The following is a 19613-nucleotide window of genomic DNA, read 5'->3' on the forward strand; positions in this document are numbered from 1 at the left end:
TATATATATATATATATATATATATATATATATATATATATATATATATATATATATATATATATATATATATGTATGTATATGTATATATTTTTAGAAAAGACAATCTGTCGATAGACTTAGTCAAAGCTATAAGTAAAACGACGTCTATTTTAAAAGAATAAGGCAGATCTTTTCAGTTGCCTTTCATCTAAGAAAGAAAACAAATATCTCAAGAAAAGACGAAAAAATGAAAGTAGATATTTTATAATAAATTCCTAATTTCAAAGATCAGATTATTTACTTTCACAGAAGTGATTGTTTCCCTTAGAGTATACCGTATGATCTCAGCATATATCACGGATAAGGATTATCGCAGTTCTTCTACTGATGGCAGCTCGTCGTTACGTTATAATTATAACGTTTAATTCGCAATAGCTAATCACTACGGTGTTAAGTCGTATGTATACTCACATAAACTCGAAATTGATTTAATGTCTTAACGTTATATCGACCATCTCTTTCCGAGTCTCTTTTACATTCACGCAATTTCATGACCATGATTCTACTTCACCAACTATATCCGTCTCTCACAGAATAGGCCAACATGCGTACAATATATGACGGGAAGCTCTCAACTATATGAAAATAATTTCCTAGTTGTGTATATTTGAGACTTGCTTGGATGCGCAGCTCGTCACAAGAAGAGCGTCGTCTGCAAACGCGAAATAAAAATAATACTATCGTAAAAAGACATAGTGTATAAAGGAAGAGTTCGTGTAAAATATATACTCTAAATACTATTACGCATTCGCACTTGTGAACCGTCCAGTCTCCAGTTGCCGCCCAGTGTGGCGTAAATTTCATTTCGGATACGCAGACGACGCTCGCACGCGACAGACAGTATCACGCATAGTCTCCGATTACTGCAAGCGGCACAGGTAAGCCGTTCGTGTACTAAAACCAACGTAAGCTATAACTTAAAACCTATTATAATTAATGTAGTTTACATTACCGACATAAACATATCGGTCATTCACGCTAAAATGATCGAAGCACCCATCGGACGTAAAAAATAAATACATCGCGGTTAAGAAATAAATACTTCTTCTATCGACAATATTCCATAAAATAGAGGCGCGTGCAACGCGCGCTAATAATTCTTCCTTTTCCCGCTTGAATCGCGACACCGCGAAACAGCACACAAGCTCCTGAAGCGCATTAATCTATCGAGAGCATTAAAAGCTAAAGAAACGTAAAACAGAATAATAAAATATAAAAAGAAAAAGCTGTCGCTCCTCGCTGCAAAACAGACACCGGCACGTCGTTTAACGACCACACGTTTTATCTCAACGATAAAAGACAAAATGTGTACGCCATCTCCAGCGACATCAGCCGCTGTTAGGCCGTATTTCCTCTGTACTCTTTTTTTTCTTTCTACTCTTCTCTTCTCGTTCCCTGTGCAACATTTACAAAGCGTCAACGGGTCCCTAAGTCCTGCGAGAGACTGTCTCGGCCTTGTTACACGTTACGAGCGATGTCACAAAGGATACACACGTACGGCTAGCTGGCCCGGAAGAAAATTCGATCAAACTGCTCTACTTCTTCTCTATTTCATTACGAGCTGTCCAGAAAGAACGGTAAGGCAGTGCACTGTCTCGTATATATAGTATAGAAGGAATTCCCGTCGACCTAAGATTTCGACGCTAAGGGTCCGGGCTGGGAATTATATCGCGTCGACATCCCGACCCGAGATCTCATGTTCGTCACCGACGACCTGACCTTAGCTTTCCAGAGGCAGCTAGAAGACAGTCACGGCCTTGTTGCGGTCAGCAAGCGAAGAGCGAGCTCGTTAGGTCAACAGTTGTGATTAGCAGTGCCATTATTCACCTGCATGCCGATCTCCGTCTCATAATCGGTAGGTTGGCGCTTCTCTGTGGACTCGGATTTCTCCTTGGCGAAGAGGTTCGCTATGCAATATATCTGGAGGTAAACGACAACCGATTTAGCAACAATTTCGAAGGGATATCACGCGAGTGATTCGACAGCGGAGATCCCTCTCGCGCAGAAGAGACGAGAACTGAAGGAATCAACACTCACCACCAGCACGGCCATGATGACGCCGAGTGTAGATCCCGCGAGTACGTCGCTCCAGTGATGCTTGTAATCAGAAATGCGCGACATCGCGGTAAACCAAGCCGTGATCAGACATATCAGCTGGAGAAAGTGTTTGAGCAGCTTGCTGCCCTCCCATCTTATCCGCAGTTGAAAATATACCTAAAAACAATGCCGAGCGTTACACAATTTCTAAAAACTCTCTTCAAATTCGGCCATATAGAGAAACTCAAATCTTGGAGACAAGCAACTCGAGTCACGAGACATTCGACGAGAGATAAATCGATGTCTTTGTTATTAAAGATTTCGTTGAAGCGGCGAGAATTGCGTACAACTGAGTTACAAGTAGAAAAACTTAGAAGAGTGTGAAAGATATCTTGAATGATTATGTCATTCTCGTAACACTCGTTAACTTGACTTGTGATTAAAAGAGCGAACGTTATCAAACTGTTTTGTTTCTGCGCCTCGTTAAAGTTCTTGGCTCTTCGCCTCGTCTATTTTTTTTTAATAACGTCAGAAGCGAGAAAATGCTAAAAATTCTTACGAAATACGTTAAAATAAAAATATATTTCCATAAAGTAACACTTGCAATCGATTAAACAAATTTGTAAGATATTCCGTGCACTTCCCTTTTGCTCTAACGATCAATAATTTTTCGTAAATTAACGTGACACAATTCATCTTCCCAATCTATTTCTTCGCCTATTTCTATTCAGATTAATTTACAATAAATTATTGATTGTATTACTTTATGAATATATATTTTTATTTCAATGTATTTCGCAAGAATTTTTAGCATGCATTTTCTTGCTTCTGACGTCATTAAAAAGAGAAAGACAATGCGAGAAATTAGGAGCCTAATTAAGTGTCCTAATTTTTTAATCAGAAGGGGAAGACAGAGAGGTTTAACAAAAGACTAACTTAAAATATTTACTTTCGCAATATCGACATAGCTCATTATTTTAATTACAACGACTCTGAGTTTAATATCCAATATTTGTTGATCTCATTCTAATCGCAATCATTATCGCACTGACTCGACTTTGCCATGAATGTTCAGATACGCAACATATTCTCTTGGTGCTTCACATATTAAATTATGCAAATCAGTTCTTCGGACTCGAGGACTCGCCACACGATCGTCCGGGCCGACACGTTCGTATTAGGCCCGTCGAATGATTACGATCTGGCCATTGCATGCAAATCGATGCGCCTGCAACACGCAACCCGACCAACTTACCGCAAGGTAGATCATGGTGTAGGCCGAGAAAGACGAGTGACCGGAGGGAAACGATAATCTGCAACGATCAATCGTACCGTGTCAAATAAATCTCATTTATCGATCAGGGCACGCGGGCAAGGGAACGAAGGGAGAAAGAGAGAAGGGAGATCCGTCGCGCGCGCGTATACACGCGTAATGGCCCGGCTATTAATTCTATCGCGATTAATTCCGGGGTGTGCAGCGTGCCGATTACGATCACAGCGGACGTGTAGCCGCGAGCGCGGAGGATACGAAGAGGAGGACGAAGAAGAGGCTGAGGCGAGACGAGGCAAGAGGTTGTCTGCGAATCTCACGAGCAAAAAAGGGGAAGCCGGGAGGGAATCGCGAGGATTTGATTCTACCCTCTAATAGAGAGAAGAGAAAGAGAGTGAGAAGGCGGGAAGAAGAGAGAACGAGCTCGTAAAAAAATTCGGTAGGCGCAGCGCGTTGATTACGACCTGCAGCTCGGCGTTTTGCTTGGTTAGTAGACATTTCTCTCGCTCGTTCTTCATTTCAATAGTAATTAATAAAAATAATGTAAAACAAATTGCATCTTTGCGGATCGAATCAGGGCACGTCGGAGGTGGCCGAAAGTGGCCACCGACAGAGCGATCTGTCCTTAACGCATCCTCCGTTCGCGAAGGTCTCAAGGACTCGTGTAGGTGACATTGTTAGCGACGAGTTAACGAAATCCGTCGCGCGCCCACGCACTCTACGCTGTCTTTCTTCATCTGGCTCGACGCGTCCTTACAACCGCCACCGGTGCGCGAACGTCAGACCCTGACGGACGGGGCATCATGAATGAATGAATTCTCTGTGTGCCGCCTCTCTTTATATCGTCCTCCATTCCTCAAATCTCTCTCTATACATAAAACTGTCCCTGCCGCCGCAGGGCCGTCGCGAAGGGCGGATGACCCGCGATACGCTCGAGCGGGCGTGCACCGTACGAAGCGGCACCGAAAGAGCCGCCTCGTTAAAACACACGCAGACGCACATACACACATAAGCGCACGCAGATTGTTCCTTCTTTTTGGCCGCTTACACGATGATAACGCCCGACCATTTCTTCTCTCGGTCTCTCCCTCCTCTTCCTTCCTCTAGCACGCGGAGGAAAGACACGCGAGCGCGTTTATTATACATCGTTTAACGCGCCCCGGCGTCTCCGTGGACTCTGGAACCTAACGCACCGAATGCACCACGGAGAATCGAGGATGATCCCCCGAGATAACTCCCCCGCGTGCGTTCAGCAGCAGCGTCATTCTCGCGGGATATCTGGATCGGGCCGGTTTCACGACATGACGTCAACGAAGCCTCATACACACGTGTTATGCAACGCATCCTTTTCCTCTCCTCGATAAGCCGTGATTTTGTCCTTACACGCGGATATCCGTGTCACAGTCTTCCTAAGAATCAGCGGTGATTTCCCGAAGAATTGCTTCTAACGGTTTGCTGGAGCAGTTTAGCAAAATTCAGACAAGTTTGATATGTTTTAAACAGAAAAAATGATAAATAAACATTTATGATACAAAAAATGGCAAAAGCCCTGTAAGAGCCAAATGTACGTTGAGTCTTTGTCTTTCAATGCGTGAAAGATAAAGAATATTGTCGCAACAGAAAATATAGTACATGATAGTGCAACAAAAACAAATTTCGATCCTATCTTTGGGCTCTTATCAATGTTTAAAATAAACATCCTACAAATGTCTAAGATAGCTTGTATGTTTTAACTTTTAAACAACAAAGTAGGGTCTCAATAATCGCTTCATTGAATCTTTATGACATGCGCCAAAATTAGAGATATTATATTGAAAAAATATTTTGTATATAATAAAAAAAAATTTGTTCATGTTAAATTATTTCCTATTTATCCTAGTACAAATGTCTTTTTAATATGCCAAAAAGAAAAGAAACAAATTAGAAAAATGTTAGGATCACATACATGAACCCACACCTTGCTTACGTTCCATAATTTCAACTTGTCAGTTCCACAAGAAAGATATAAAGAGGTTGACCAAAGGCACATTTCAGAAAAAGAAAATGCAATTTATCTATCACATTTCTCTCCATTATTTTCAGACTTCCTCAGTCGAAATAATCGGAAATGCCTGACTCAGTTCCCCTACACGGAAAAAAGAATTTGCTGCAGCAGCAAACTAATTTGCTACATATGGACAGTTAAACATAATTCGCTATGTTAGCTACTTTTTCTTGCAGGAACCTATTTCCTTGCTATGATAACAAGAAAATCTGCTCCTATAGCAAGAAAAGTGGCTAACACAGCAAATTTGCTACAGATGGACAATTAAACATAATTTACTGCTTTAGCTACTTTTTTGTTGCAGGAGCGGATTTTTTTGTTACCACAGCAAGGAAATTGATTCCTGCAGCAAAGAAAAAGTGTCCAACACAGCAAATTATGTTTAATTGTCCATATGTAGCAAATCTTTCTTTTGTCCGCGTAGGAAAACCTATTCTTCTCATAAGAGTTTCCGAAGCATTCTCTTACTCTTCGACGCGTCACGTCCGAACAATCGGTCGGTCATCATCGCAGGCATTTATTCCCGACGCGTTTCCCTGACTTTCGCAGAGGATAATGACGTGCGCGCTACAACGCGGTGAGCGAGTTATTTCGAGTAATGAGCCACGTGTAATCCTTCGGTACTTCGCTGCGTTCTATCCCGCGCGAGAATCCTTCGCTCTTTGCGCTCACTTCGCGTCTCGCCTTTGTGGGAACACCGTTCCGCGTTTGCCGGGTAAATTGAAGACGAAAATTGCAAAAGACGTGCAAAAGGAGGAGCGAGACTAAGAGACGTTTCAGATGGTCCGCCACCGACGTCGCGGGTCCCGTAAGTGTCGGACTCAATTAATTCGCTCTCGCGGATCGAATGCATTCGTCACGTGTTCTTCAGCGTTGTCCCCGGGAAATTAACTGTCGGGAAGTGCAATACACGGCGTGCACACACAATGACTGCGTTCAGCGGAAAAAGCTGTTTTGCAACTGTTGTAAAATTCGTGAATCTGATTGGAGTGTGCTCTTAATTTTAGTTGAATCCAAGAGCATGTGTCAATGGCTGCGTTCAGCCATTATTTCGAGATCTCAACATTAGCTTGCGTTCAGCAGAGAAAGCTGCTTTGCAACTGTTGTAAAATTTGTGAATCTAATTGGCTGCGTTCAGCAGAGAAAGCTGCTTTGCAACTGTTGTAAAATTTGTGAATCTAATTGGCTGCGTTCAGCAGAGAAAGCTGCTTTGCAACTGTTGTAAAATTCGTGAATCTGATTGGAGTGTGCTCTTAATTTTGTTTGAATCCAAGAGCATGTGCCAATCAGATTCACGAATTTCACAACAGTTGCAAAGCAGCTTTCTCTGCTGAACGCAAGCTAATGTCGAAATAATCGCGGGATCCGAGGCGCAGAAAAGGAGCGAAAAATCCAGACGACAACAAGCGCGAAACGTTCGCTGCACGTGAACGCGCGCTCTCGAGGCAAGTCCGATCGTTCCAATAAAAGCAGGGCCGAGGGGTGGAAACCGTGAATATGTCGATACAATAAGGAGGGTGCGTACGCGGATAATTCGGGCGTGTAATAGCGTTTCCGTTAGCGTTCCTCGCACGAAGGAAGTAAGCGGAGGAGCGGAGAGAACCTCGCTCGTGCGAATTTGCCCGGTGGCGTTGCTCATTGTCATTCGCTACCGTCGCTCTTTTTGTGCGCGTATATCCGTTAAAACCGGCCTGCAAGCGGGCACACACACGTCCTGAACGCGAAAAGGTCTTGCTCACTCTCTTTCTCTCTCTCTCTTTCTCTGCTGCGTACTCTACGGCCGACTACAAAGGCCACACACGCGGTGAATGCGATCGATTCGTAGGAAACGCCCTGGCGAACCTTGAATCTCCGCAACGTTGAATCATACGACGTTTTAATAACGTTCGCGAGACACTGCGGCTCAGATTGCTGCCGGAGGAATGAACTTCAGCCCTTAATCGATATCGCGCTTCTTTTCAACGGATAGTTTTTTTTGCGCGTTCTTTGTTAGCCGTACACGAGGAGAATTTTACAGTAAAAGTTGCTGTAGAACCGAGACACAGACCGACATTCTGTTCGCTGTTTTTTTCATTTCATATTCGCTACTTATATTTCAGGAATCGCCAAATGTACTATTAAAACACTTGCTTTGTTTTTTTCAGCGAAATCTGCTATGGTGCCGGTGCAATTTACTATGTTCTTCAGCAAGGTAAACTTTACTCTGCTCCTACAGCACTGAAAACATAGTAAAATTAAGAATTTACATAAAAAAGAAAAAAACTCAAACAACATTCCGTGTGTGAGAACTCGAATTTTTTCTCGATATGCGTTCTCGAAATTACCGGAACATCGTGAGCTAAGCGAACAAATTAACGAAGGTTGTTTACAATGGAAAAAAGACGAGCGCAAGTAACTCGATAAGCGGCAGGCAGGGATGGGCAAACGACTGATAATCCAACGAACGAGCAACGAGAGCGAAACGTCAGCGGCGAGGTTGGAGTCGAGTATCGAATCGATTTAAAGCGACCGTCGTAGTCATCTTTCCGCGTTCGTTTCCCTTTGATTACTGTAAATTACCGTTTCGTTTCGTGTTCAGCAAGCTCGTCTCGCCTCGCACACTCGTATGCTCGCATGTCTCCACGGCTCTCCGTTAATGAAGTAAAAATAATGAACGCGCGACGGTCCCGTCTCTTCGCTCCTTGTTTCTTCGTGCTATCACGCCTCGCCCGTGGCCCGTAATTGCCCGTCGCAATTGTTACCGTCACGCGATCTAAACAGCTCAGCTCGTGTTCTCGGACACATCGCGGCAGGCTATTGCCCTAAAGACTCGCTGAGAACCCGCGAGAGCAAGATCGAGAGAGAGAAGAAAGAGAGAGGAGAACAGAGGAGAGGAGGAAAAGCGCGTCAACCTCTCGTGCCATGTAAGGGAGAATTCACACCTCAGCAGAAAGGCCGAAGCCGATCAGAATCTGTGCTGGCAGAAAAGCAGAAACTGTGGACTGCAACAGGGCAAGTTTCTGTTTTTCTTTCTGTTTTCTCCTTTTCTTTCAAGATAAGAAATTCTTCCTAACACCGTTAAAACTTCGTCAATCCATCTTGCGTCGCAAATGTAAATTATAATTTTCCCCTTCTCTCTCTCTCTTTCTTTGTCTGGCAACCGTAAATCGCAATGCACACGGCGATTTGGGCGCGAGGATAAAAAGAAATTGAGGGATGTTCCTTGCCGAGGATGAGTGAGAATACTCTGTACCTGATTTCCTTGAGTTTCCTCGCCGTAATGTTCGACGCGGTGCAGACGAAGTCCTCGATGTACCTGTGCTGATTCTCAATCGAGGAGCAGTTCACGTTAGGCACGCAGACCATCATGAAGTGCGGCCGTAGTCGGCCTATGGTGTACTTCGCGATGTCTGTGAGTAAAACGGTGCACGCCGTGCCGAAAAGGAACACGCCGATCTACGGATGTGCGTCACGTTGCATTATTCTCCTCGGTTTTCTTCAATTTATATCGTTTTATTTCATATTTGTATTTTCATTGTATTTCTCCATTGACCATCGGACGGTTCTTGAATGCAAAACATACCTTCTCGTAAGCGTTGCACATCCACAAAGGTACGGAATATCCAAACAGTACCTTCCCTGTTTGCTCGGTGCAGCGTCTCGCGTGCAAGTACTCTCCTATGAACATCTGAAATCAAGGTGGATCGCGATCTTAGATTGCGAATTTCTCGAGACGAATGTTCACGGTTAGTGCACGAAGAAGAATTTCTGAATAAACAGAACTATATATTCAGACTCTCTTGAGATGTACAATCGAATTAAGAGAGATAAAGACTATGAGACTTATAAGGTGGTATGCTGGATGTTAGTACGAATAATTTGTTTAATGGGATAACATAGTACTTAACATACCGCTGTCGACATGTTGTCTGACATACACGCTGAAATGTTTGTTGCGCCCGCGATGATGAGTTCTGCGTTGTTCCGGTTACACTAAGATCCCATTCGCGGTAGAGTTGACAGGAAAACTAGATATTTCGCGTCGGGCGCGGTTGTAATGAATCTTTACGTGCGTCTCGCGCGCGTGTTACCAATTAATCTCTCTTTCGTAGGATATCCGACTCTAATCGTTTATATCACCCCCGAATTCTGATTAGGGGGGATGGCTTGATAACAGCGGTGATTGCCTGATCGTCCAAAGCCGGTGGAATGTGCAAGGCGGTGCCTTTCTGCAGCGCTTGTACTTCCGCCTTTTCAAAGTAACGCTGTCGGAACGTCGTTGAAGGCGTTTTCGGCAGCGTTATAAAAGTTTTAGGTAAGTAATTATTTCGATTATAACATGTTTTTCAGACTTGCAACGTACGCGGCGAATGTATCTTCCATGTTAAATGTCCCTTTGTTCCAATAATTATACATTTAATTCAATTAAATTAAGTTAATATCGTACATTTGTTTGATTCTTAATGTTTCGAAAAATCCCCAAAATTATTTGCACCAACATCCAGTACACGACTCGTAGGTCTCTCTTAATTCCTGAATTGTTCACGCTATTTTATGTAAATGTCTTATCATATGTCTGATGGATTATTTCTTAGAGATTAGATACAGATAAAAAAGACAGTTATAGAATTAGAGTTTTAAAATCGTCGTAAAACTTGTAAACAATTAAGTTTCGACTAAATATTATCGTAAGAAAAAGTTAATCATCACCGTAATCACAAGTGTATGATATTGAAAACCGAGCGTCTCTAGAAGGAGGACGAAGAACCAACAATATTTCCTTCAAAGAAAGATCGACTTCGGCTTTGTTGATGAAGAATCACCGGCTGAATATCCGACACGTCCAAGACAGCTTGTACGTTACACCTGCGATACAATCTTTCATTCCGAGACTGCTTTACGACCCTTGTCGGGCCGTAAGAAAGATCCAATGGCTGACCAAAGGCGATGGTACTTCTGAGAGAGAAAACGCAGCTCAACAGCCATCTCTCTCTCTCTCTCTCTCTCTCTCTCTCTCTCTCTCTCTCTCTCCCTCCCTCCTCCCCTTATCCTTCTCTTTTTCTCGCTTTATACCCTTTCTAGATTCCACACACGTACCCTTGACAAAATAAATTAACCGGCTACATTGCGGGATAAACATCGCCAGTCAGGTGATACAGTGCGCCCAGTTTACGGTGTATGCCGCTTTTACCTGCCCTACCTGCTCTACCTAATGTGAGCTCTTACTCAAATCCAGAGCGACGTGGCGAGAGACGCGAGCGATCCCTTTCTCCTCTGCGCGAGGAAGGGACTAGAGAGTAAGGCGATCGGTCGCGAGAAACCCCGTGGGATCCACTCTATTCGTAGGGAGAAGGATTGTGAGAAGAAAAATCTTTCTCGGATCGCCATACAGGTACAGGAATGTGCGCACCTGTAAAAGCTATAAAACTGCCGCGCAGGAACGCGAAGGTGGGTAGGTAGGTAGGTAGATAGGTAGATAGGTAGGTAGGTAGGTGCGGGGAATCCCGGTGACTGGCGGTCGACGAGAAAAAAAAGTCAGCGTATCACAATTCGTTGTGAAAAGTATCCGATAAAGCAGAAGTGCCGATGGCACTAATAATACTGCACAGAGAGAAATATCATTCTACTGCTAAGAGAAGCGATTACTCAGCTTACGTTTCTTCTTTGAAGTAATAGCTATTTTCAATGAAGAATATTTGCTCAACAATAGTTTTGAAGTGTACTTATCATAAATTTTAGGAAGCATTTGATCATATAGTCATAATTATATATCATTACTGTATAAAGAAGAGTTTATTCTGTTAATAAGAATATATTACTCTATATAGAAGGACTCTATATATTAAGATCTAGAATGTATTTTGAACAAATTTAATATTTATGACGAGCTTATGATAGATTTGCGGATGTAAACTTATAAAATTCTCGGAACAATTAATATTTACTTGAATGCACTATGCATTTTTCTGCATGTAATATCTAACTATTCTTGCTGATTTGGTTTTTAAATATGAATATTTAAACTTTCAATGTAGAATATATGTGTATATTCAAATTATGATTATTACAATCGCGGCAGCTTAATCGAGGATATCAAATGTTCGCGAAACTATTGCTAACTCCAAACAGTCGTTGGTTTTGCGCAATCGTCCTTTTCCTTCGGAGATGTCGCGAACAGCCCGTGTGATTTCCTCGCAAGTCTTTTTTACACGTGACTTTATACCTCAACTTTTTAGACGTCATGGCTTAGTATTTCTCATACGGCGACGTGATCGGTATCCAAGCAGTCTCACTTTTCCGTCCCGCGGAGGAAGAAACTCGCGATCTCTCCGCGGGAAGTTCGGCGCGAGGTAATTCCACGCGCGCCCGCGAAGAAAAGAGTTGAGATTTATCTCCGCTTCGTTAGCGATTAATCACGACGCGAGTGGCGCGTTTTATCAAGTTAAATTAACAGTGCGACGTGTTTTCCCCGCGATATAATCGCCCGCCATTTCCTCCCGGCGTAGAAACGCAGGAACAAGCGACGGCACGCTCGCTTAACGAACGTAAAAGCGATCGCGGAATCGGAGAAGGATCCCCTTTCATCTTCCACTACGCTCGGCTACGTAAATAAGCACGAATACTCTCTCGCGGGAAGGAAGTCCCACGGCGGCGCGGCCGAAGCTATTACACGGATGGACGCTGTTTGCCGTTCATTTTAGCAATTACCTGCCGGATCCGCGACGTATTTACCGCGACAGAACGGCGCGCTGGCAGGACAGACCGCGCGGTGGATGCAAATAGGATGTTAATTAAAGAGACGCAATTAGCCACAATTGCGCCATGACCGACCTGCTCCGAAGACCGATCGATTATGGCGAATTATCGCGTCAAATTGAGAAAATTGTCGGTTATCTCGAGTTCGTACAATAATTCCACGTTCGACATCCTTATTAAAGCCTTCGAGGTCGTGCACGCAGAAAAATACACACTGCCTTCAAGTAAACGATATTCGTTTCAAGTGTCTCATAAGTTTATATATGTGCAGAACTATCGTGAGTTCGTCATGAGCCATCAAATTTATGTAAAATACATTCTGAATCTTACACTGAGAGAAAAATCATATTAAAATCAACAAATATTTCCTTGATGGGTGTCACTGACATATTTACTTAAATCTACATTCTCTTTATTTCAACCAAATATTGTTTATTTAAATCAGGTAAACAATATTTGTAGTAAGTTTAGTCGAAGAAGTTCAATCGAGGAAGTTAAATTAAAATTAAAAAAGAATACAATTTTAAATTAAAAGAAAATTAAATTTTCTTGTAAATTCGAAGAAAATATAATTGTTTATTTAAAAATTATTTTATGTTAGCATAAGTAAATATGTTATTTAATACCCATCGCACGAATATAAATACTTTTCATTTCTTAGATATTTTTTCCCTCAACGTACAAAATCGAACTAACTTTGATAAAATTCTATGGTATTCTTGTAAAGAGAGAATAAAGTCTCCTTTTCAGTACGTTCTTTTGAGATTTTTTAAATTTAATATTCTAAGACTGTTATCAAGGAAATATTCTTCGTTGAAGATAACCATTATTTAAAAGAAGGTAAATTGAGCAATCATTTTTCTTAGTAGTAAAATAATTTTTTCTATGTGTACATTGTAAAAACTGATGTGTTAAATTTAACACATTTCATGTGTCCCAAATCATCCACTCTCATTTATGTGTGAATTTAACACAAAACAAATGTGTTAAAAAGTAACACGCATAATATGGAAAAAATTAACACACGAATTTAACACTTGAACATCGTTAGGAATCACAGGTTGTGTTAAATTGACATATTTAATATGTCAGACGTAGATTGTCAATTTAATATTTTCATTTCATCAAAACCATAGATTAATACTTTTCTCAAATGTTAAAGTAACGTTTTATTTTAGTTAATTTAACATTATACATATGTCAATTTAACACAAACCGTGATCCCTGACGGTATTCAAGTGTTAAATTCTTGTGTTAATTTTTACCATATTATGCGTGTTACTTTTTACCACATTTGTTTTGTGTTAAATTCACACATAAATGAAAGTGGACGATTTGAAACACATGAAATGTTAAATGTAACACATCAGTTTTTACAGTGTAATAATTATTAACGTGCACTTTTTGCAGAAAAACGCGACCAAACTTGCGAAATGACCCGCGAGGCCAACGATGACACCATTACAGAGTCTATTAAAACTCGACACCCTGTGGATTACGGTAAACGTGCGTAGATGGTTGTCGCCGGGAATACGCACGCGACTCACCAAAGGAAATTATGGTCCCCTTTAATCTCCGCCATTATATTATAATAGGATCTCTCTTTGTGCTCTGATCATCCTTTGACGAGACTAACGCGCATTTATTCGCCCTTTCTCTCTCTCTCTTTCCCTTTCTCGCCCTCTTTCGCGTCCCCTATTCTCCCTCGTTCTCGCGCTCGCACGCACACGAAGAGGAGCGCACGCAATTTCACGTGCTCTGAATTATGCACGACTCCCGAAATTACTCGCTGTTCTCGCCCCGCGGTGACAGCGTTAATTCGTATTTGGTGCGGTGAGAGGACGAAAAAGAGCAACGAACGGGAGCGCTTGACGTTTGAAGAGTCGAGGGCGAAACGGAGAATTGCCGGAGTCTTTGCCGGAGCCGACCGACTGAAACGGCCCGAAAGCGGAGTGGTTTCCTACTCATGTGTCACTTCGCGATGACGTCCTCTCGAAATGTTCGCTTTCGCCCAAAGTGAAAGCAGGAATCCCCGTCGCCGTGAGATACCACAAATTGCGAATCGCAAGGCGCGCGACGTCGGACAAACGTTCGGAGTTCCGAGGAGACCTAACGAAGAGAGTGCATCGATCTTGTGACACAGATTGAGGACTGAGCACCGTATCCGGCGAAAAATTCACGACAGAGATTCCGACACGCGAGGGAGAAAGACACGAAATTATGTAACAGCTCCAGAAATAAGTGGAACCAACGCCGGCGAAGCGCGGCACCTTTTTCCTTCCACAAGTTTTCCAGACTCGCGGCTACGGTGAAACTTAATTTTGGAATGACGGACCATAGGCTCCCAATATTATTAGAGCGAGAGAATCCCATGGGGTCACGGGAATTCGATGTATTCGTCGAAGCTAGCTGGCACAGATTTCTAAACATTCGAGCAAGAGAAATACGCGAAACCTATAAATAGGCGTAAACTGCAAGTAGAATCGTGCCGATCGCTCTCGTAAACGAAGTCACGTGGGGACAGCGACACGTCGGAGGAGGAGAGGAAAATTTATTCGCGATTAAACGGAGAAAATACAACGTCAACGTACGCGTCACAGCACGTACGGTTTCCTCCAGCGACTGCTGACATTTTTCATTTCGTTTCCGGCGAGGAAACGCAGTCGAAGATTTTGTTTCGAGAGCATGCAACCTAAAAGATCTGCGCGCTCCGACGTGAAGTGAAAGGAAAAGAGTTGCTCGCACACACTCTGCTATTAATCTTTCTTTTTAGGTTTGGTAACAATATTTGACCGATGTACACGACCACGTGTACCACTTCCAGATACCGGAAAAAAAATCAATTCCCACGAGCCCCGAAACTTGAGGATATGACTCAGAGCGCCCGAAAATAATGCTTCTTCCTCACTCTCTTTCTCTCTATAAAAAGAATTCGGCGACACCAACAATTTTCGAACAAAAACTTTACGTATGTGCGATTAGATTCCACACGCAGAAAATATTGTAGTAAAAATTACAACAGAATTTTTGTAATTTTGGAGATCCATAAAGAATTGACAAAAATTACATATACATGTATTTATAATACATAAGATATATTCATCAAAAAAATGTTATTATGCAAGTTTGACTTTTGTTACAAAATTATTGCAATTACTTGAACGTTTTTTATATCATATATTCGGGTAGATCTTCAAACTTTTGTTGTGATTTGTATTATGATTAACCATAATTATGCAAGAATGATTGTTACATTAAATTGCAGCTTTACAAAGAATATTGTAAAAAGATATATTATTTTACTTTCTCCTACAATATTTCCTCCGTGTGTATTGCAGTTATATTCCCTACAGTAGACAGCAAATACTGGAATACTTATCTTACTGAGAGAAATCAAGCGCAAACACTTGCAAAGACCGACCACTTAATCCGCGGCGTCTAAACGCATTCGCTTGAACATCTTAAAGCTATGTTTTTCCAACTTCTTTCTTCTTCCTTTGCACTATGTATCTTCTCGTAACGCTCTTAGAGGATCACGGCTCTAGAGCGATAACAGACGCATCAATCAATCAATCAATCAATCAATCAATCCATCAACCACTCTCCCTTCCTCGGCCTACGTCCACATATGCTCGACAGACAGTGGGCGACACGAGTATTCTTAGACGCCACCTTATTCTCATCCCACCCTCTCAGAGGGCGAGGGGGAAGAGCCTGAAAAGCGGCGGCACGCGACAAGACCTTCAAATCATCGCGCGGTCGCTCGCACGGGAGCATCTGTTACTGATTTCCCTGACATTTCGCGACGAGATCCGAATCAAAGCGCGCTCGTCGTGAGAGATGAGAGATTGGACGCTCCTTGAGCGGCTCGTGAATTGTCACACGATTTCCCGCGGTAAATCGAAACATCCCGTGTGTACGCGAGGTGACTCACCGAGAATACTGGAAGGAAAATGCCGACGACATACAGCATCGGACTGGTGACCGTGGAGCCGTGATACGGGTGATACAGTGACTCATCGTTGCAGAAAAAGCCACGTTTGTACGGTTTGCCGAACAGGAAGAACATTAGCACCGAGATACCCACTGAAACAAACAAACTCGTTAGGTTTGTACCGATCGCACGATCTGCGTTATCGCTCGATCTCCCCGATCGGGACCAATCGGCGATCAGGCGTCTCGCCGGGCTTCGTATTAACGTGCAATTCATTACGCTAATCGCAGAGATCGCGCTGCACAATAATGTCTCGACTTTACCAAAGAATATGCTATTGATAATTTGCTATTGATATTTCGATAACCGCCAGTGAGTTGCAAGATCTTCGTAAAAGTTCACGACTGAAATTGCACGCGAGTGTCACGATCGGGCGATCATGCCAAATAAACGAGGCAAATAAATAGAGCTAGCTAGTTTATCAGCTATAATTATCGTAACAGACATAATTATAGTAATCATGGCTATGATTATCGTTACGGGGATATTATCGTAATTTCTGCAATCTCCGGATATTGTTCTCGCAACTACATGTAGGGTGAGATTGGAGCAGATTAATCATACACTAAAAAAAAAGTAGTCTTACAGTCGCAAAGATTATTTATACAAAAAATTAACTGCGACCAATAACCAGCAAACTTTGGGATATCGCATACGTTTTGCATTTAATCGATGCAAAAAAACGATAGAGACAGAATTTCCATATAAACTATTTGTAAGATTTGTAAGGAAGAGAGTATACGCAAAAAAATGATTTAGTAATATCAACTAAACCGCGGTAGCTGATTTAAACTTAGTCAAAAGGCTAATTAGCTTTTACTGTTAAGTAGTAGCTGTTACTGTTAAGAATTGGCTATGACAGCTAAGATGCATTCGCTATGAAATACAAATATATTAGGTGACATTAAAAATGCACATTATTTCAAGTAGCTAAGAAAATGGCAGTTTCTAAATTTCTTATCGTATGCATATATTAAAGAAGTTTGCCGTACAGCTACAATCATTTATTACAGTCATTTGTTTCTAGCAGTTAATATTTCTCGCTGTAGCGCCTAAGTTTAACAGCGAATAAATTTAGCTAGTATCGACATTAGCTGTCCCTATTTCAGTGACACATCTTATCTGCCACAGCTATTTTTTAGTTCTGGAAGCTAGTTCATTTTTTGCATATACTCTCTTGAAGTGAATCAGTGAAAGTCACTGATATCAGTTATAAGTATAGCATTGAGCAACTTTCAATGGCAACACTCACAACCGCAAATCAGTGTATATTCACTGTTTTCAGTGATGTTTCACTGATTCATTTTAAATAATAACAAAGTTGTGATAATTAAAAGATGTTATAGTTAATGGGTAAACAGTAAGTATGTAAGTATGTAAGTCAGCATAATGTAAGTTAGCAGCGGATTGAGAGTAAAGTAATGAATCACTGTACAGTGATAAGTTAAAGAGTGTATGGAAAAAAGGTTTGGTTGAATTAACCAAATATCTGGTCGAATATGAACGATCCAGAAATTCCGATTAAAGTAACCCGAATTCTATATTTAAGTTAACAAGATTTTTAGTTGACTTTAAGAATTCGGGTTACTTCAATCGGAGTTTCTGAATCGTTCAGAATTATTCGACCAGATATTTGATTAATTCAACCAAACATTTTTTCCGTGTGGAAATTTAAATTCTGATATTTGTGATTTGTAGACAGTAACAGTTGCGATGTTAGGATAAGAATATACGTAAAATAATACACGCAAAGAAAGAACTAGCTTCCAGAGCTAAAAAATAGCTGTGGCAAATAAGATGTGTCACTGAAATAGGGACAACTAATGTCGATACTATCGAAGCTAAATTTATTCGCTGTTTAAACTTAGGCGCTACAGCGAGAAATATTAGCTGCTAGAAACAAATGATTATAGCTGTGCGGCAAACTTCTTTAATATATGCATACGATAAGAAATTTAGGAATAACTGCCATTTTCTTAGCTATTTGAAATAATGTGCATTTTTAATGTCATCTAATATATTTGTATTTCATAGCAATTTATTGCATTTTAGCTATCATAGCCAATTCTTAGCAGTGACAGCTAAACGATTAGCCTTCTGACTAAGTTTGAATCAGCTACCGCGGTTTAGCTGATATCACTAAGTCATTTTTTTGCGTATATAGTATTAGGTACGTATAGTACGTATTAGGATAAGAATATACGGTTTAATATAAGGTATAGACGAAAAAATTGGAAAAACATCGCGATAACTCTCCGTCAACAACGCGCAAGAGGACAGACTTTGTTGATCGCGAATTGCAGCATTAGAGGCACCGTTAGGGCTCGTTAAAGCGAGAGTTGCGCGTCGCCTAATTATCGGGCGTGTTTTTCCAAACGAGATAGCATTTGTTCGTTTTTACACTTTGCAGCTCACCTGTCAGCGCATACATTAACGTCGCGAGGCGGAAAATCGTCGGGGAAAATTATGGACCACCTGTCGGCGGGAATTTATTTACAACCGCGCGCGCGCGTGTGTGTGTGTGTGTGTGTGTGTGTGTGTGTGCGTGTTACACACCATTGCTGCTGCTGCTGTTGGTACCTGAAAGTCACGGCGAGAGACTGACCGGTAGTTGAGATAATCGCGACGCTGTTTTCATCGAAACGAGGTAATACCACGGTGGGCTGTAACAGGTCGCGCGATTGCGCACCCGCTTATTATTTATGTAGTCCGTCGCCCGAGTGTGTTTTGCAAGCCAAATTGCGCCCCCGAAAAATTGCGACCGCGATTACGACGTGGGGAGAACGTTGCGCGGCGACATCGAGATCTCGCGTCGGTTTGCCTTCCCTTTTCTTCTCTTTCCTTCTGCTTCTCGCTGCTCCCCCTACAGCGGAGTTAATTTTGCAATTTCATGAATTATTAACGCGGATAGATATAGATAGATCTGTTCAATATTGCGAATATGTCAATTCCCAATGTGAGTCAACAGCCGAAAATATATTTGCTCGTGAATGCCGCGGTATCTATTCACGTCGCGACTCGCGGGAACAACAAATCAGGCGGTATAACTGTTGGGACGATGAAAAAAAAAAGAAAAGGGAACTGCCATACGCTAATTGACGATCTCATCGATTCTTAAGCTTCGTCCACAATACGTGGAGTAAGTTTAGCATATAAAAAGTAAGAGTAGGAGTCATCAAACTAATTTATTTCACTTATATATACACTACCCGTCAAAAGTTTTCGTACACTTATAAAATAGAAGAAAATAAAAGAGAAACGAGAGAAATATTAAACTAATCTACATTTTATTAAATACTTTTTAAAGTAGATATTTCAATAACACATTGAACAAAAATATTGAACAAAAACATATTCTAAGTATTATAAACTCCATCAAGAACTTAAACTGTCTTCTCTTCAAAGAATCCGCCTTTTGCCTTGATCACAGCATCGATCAGTCTTGGCATGCGTTCTACAAGATTCTTTCCAAATAATCTTTCGAAATATTA

The 19613-nt window shown here is 41.6% G+C and overlaps 1 protein-coding gene across 4 annotated transcripts in view; it reads right to left on the reverse strand.

The window, feature by feature from the left end:
• LOC116843145 (putative phosphatidate phosphatase) overlaps positions 1-19613 on the reverse strand; it is a 32941-nt gene that overhangs the window by 3915 nt on the left and 9413 nt on the right. For all 4 annotated transcript variants that reach the window (XM_032813284.1, XM_032813282.1, XM_032813286.1 and 1 more), the window contains exons 2-7: positions 16063-16214; positions 8956-9060; positions 8626-8828; positions 3335-3392; positions 2080-2256; positions 1870-1962 (exon numbers count right to left, since the gene is read on the reverse strand). In XM_032813284.1, the coding sequence (XP_032669175.1) occupies positions 1870-1962; positions 2080-2256; positions 3335-3392; positions 8626-8828; positions 8956-9060; positions 16063-16214 (788 nt within the window). The remainder of the gene's footprint in view (positions 1-1869; positions 1963-2079; positions 2257-3334; positions 3393-8625; positions 8829-8955; positions 9061-16062; positions 16215-19613) is intronic.

The sequence above is a fragment of the Odontomachus brunneus genome, unplaced genomic scaffold (genome assembly GCF_010583005.1).
Source record: "Odontomachus brunneus isolate Ranch 3 - 2012 unplaced genomic scaffold, Obru_v1 Obru_scaffold_030, whole genome shotgun sequence".
NCBI classification, from domain to species: Eukaryota; Metazoa; Arthropoda; class Insecta; order Hymenoptera; family Formicidae; genus Odontomachus; species Odontomachus brunneus.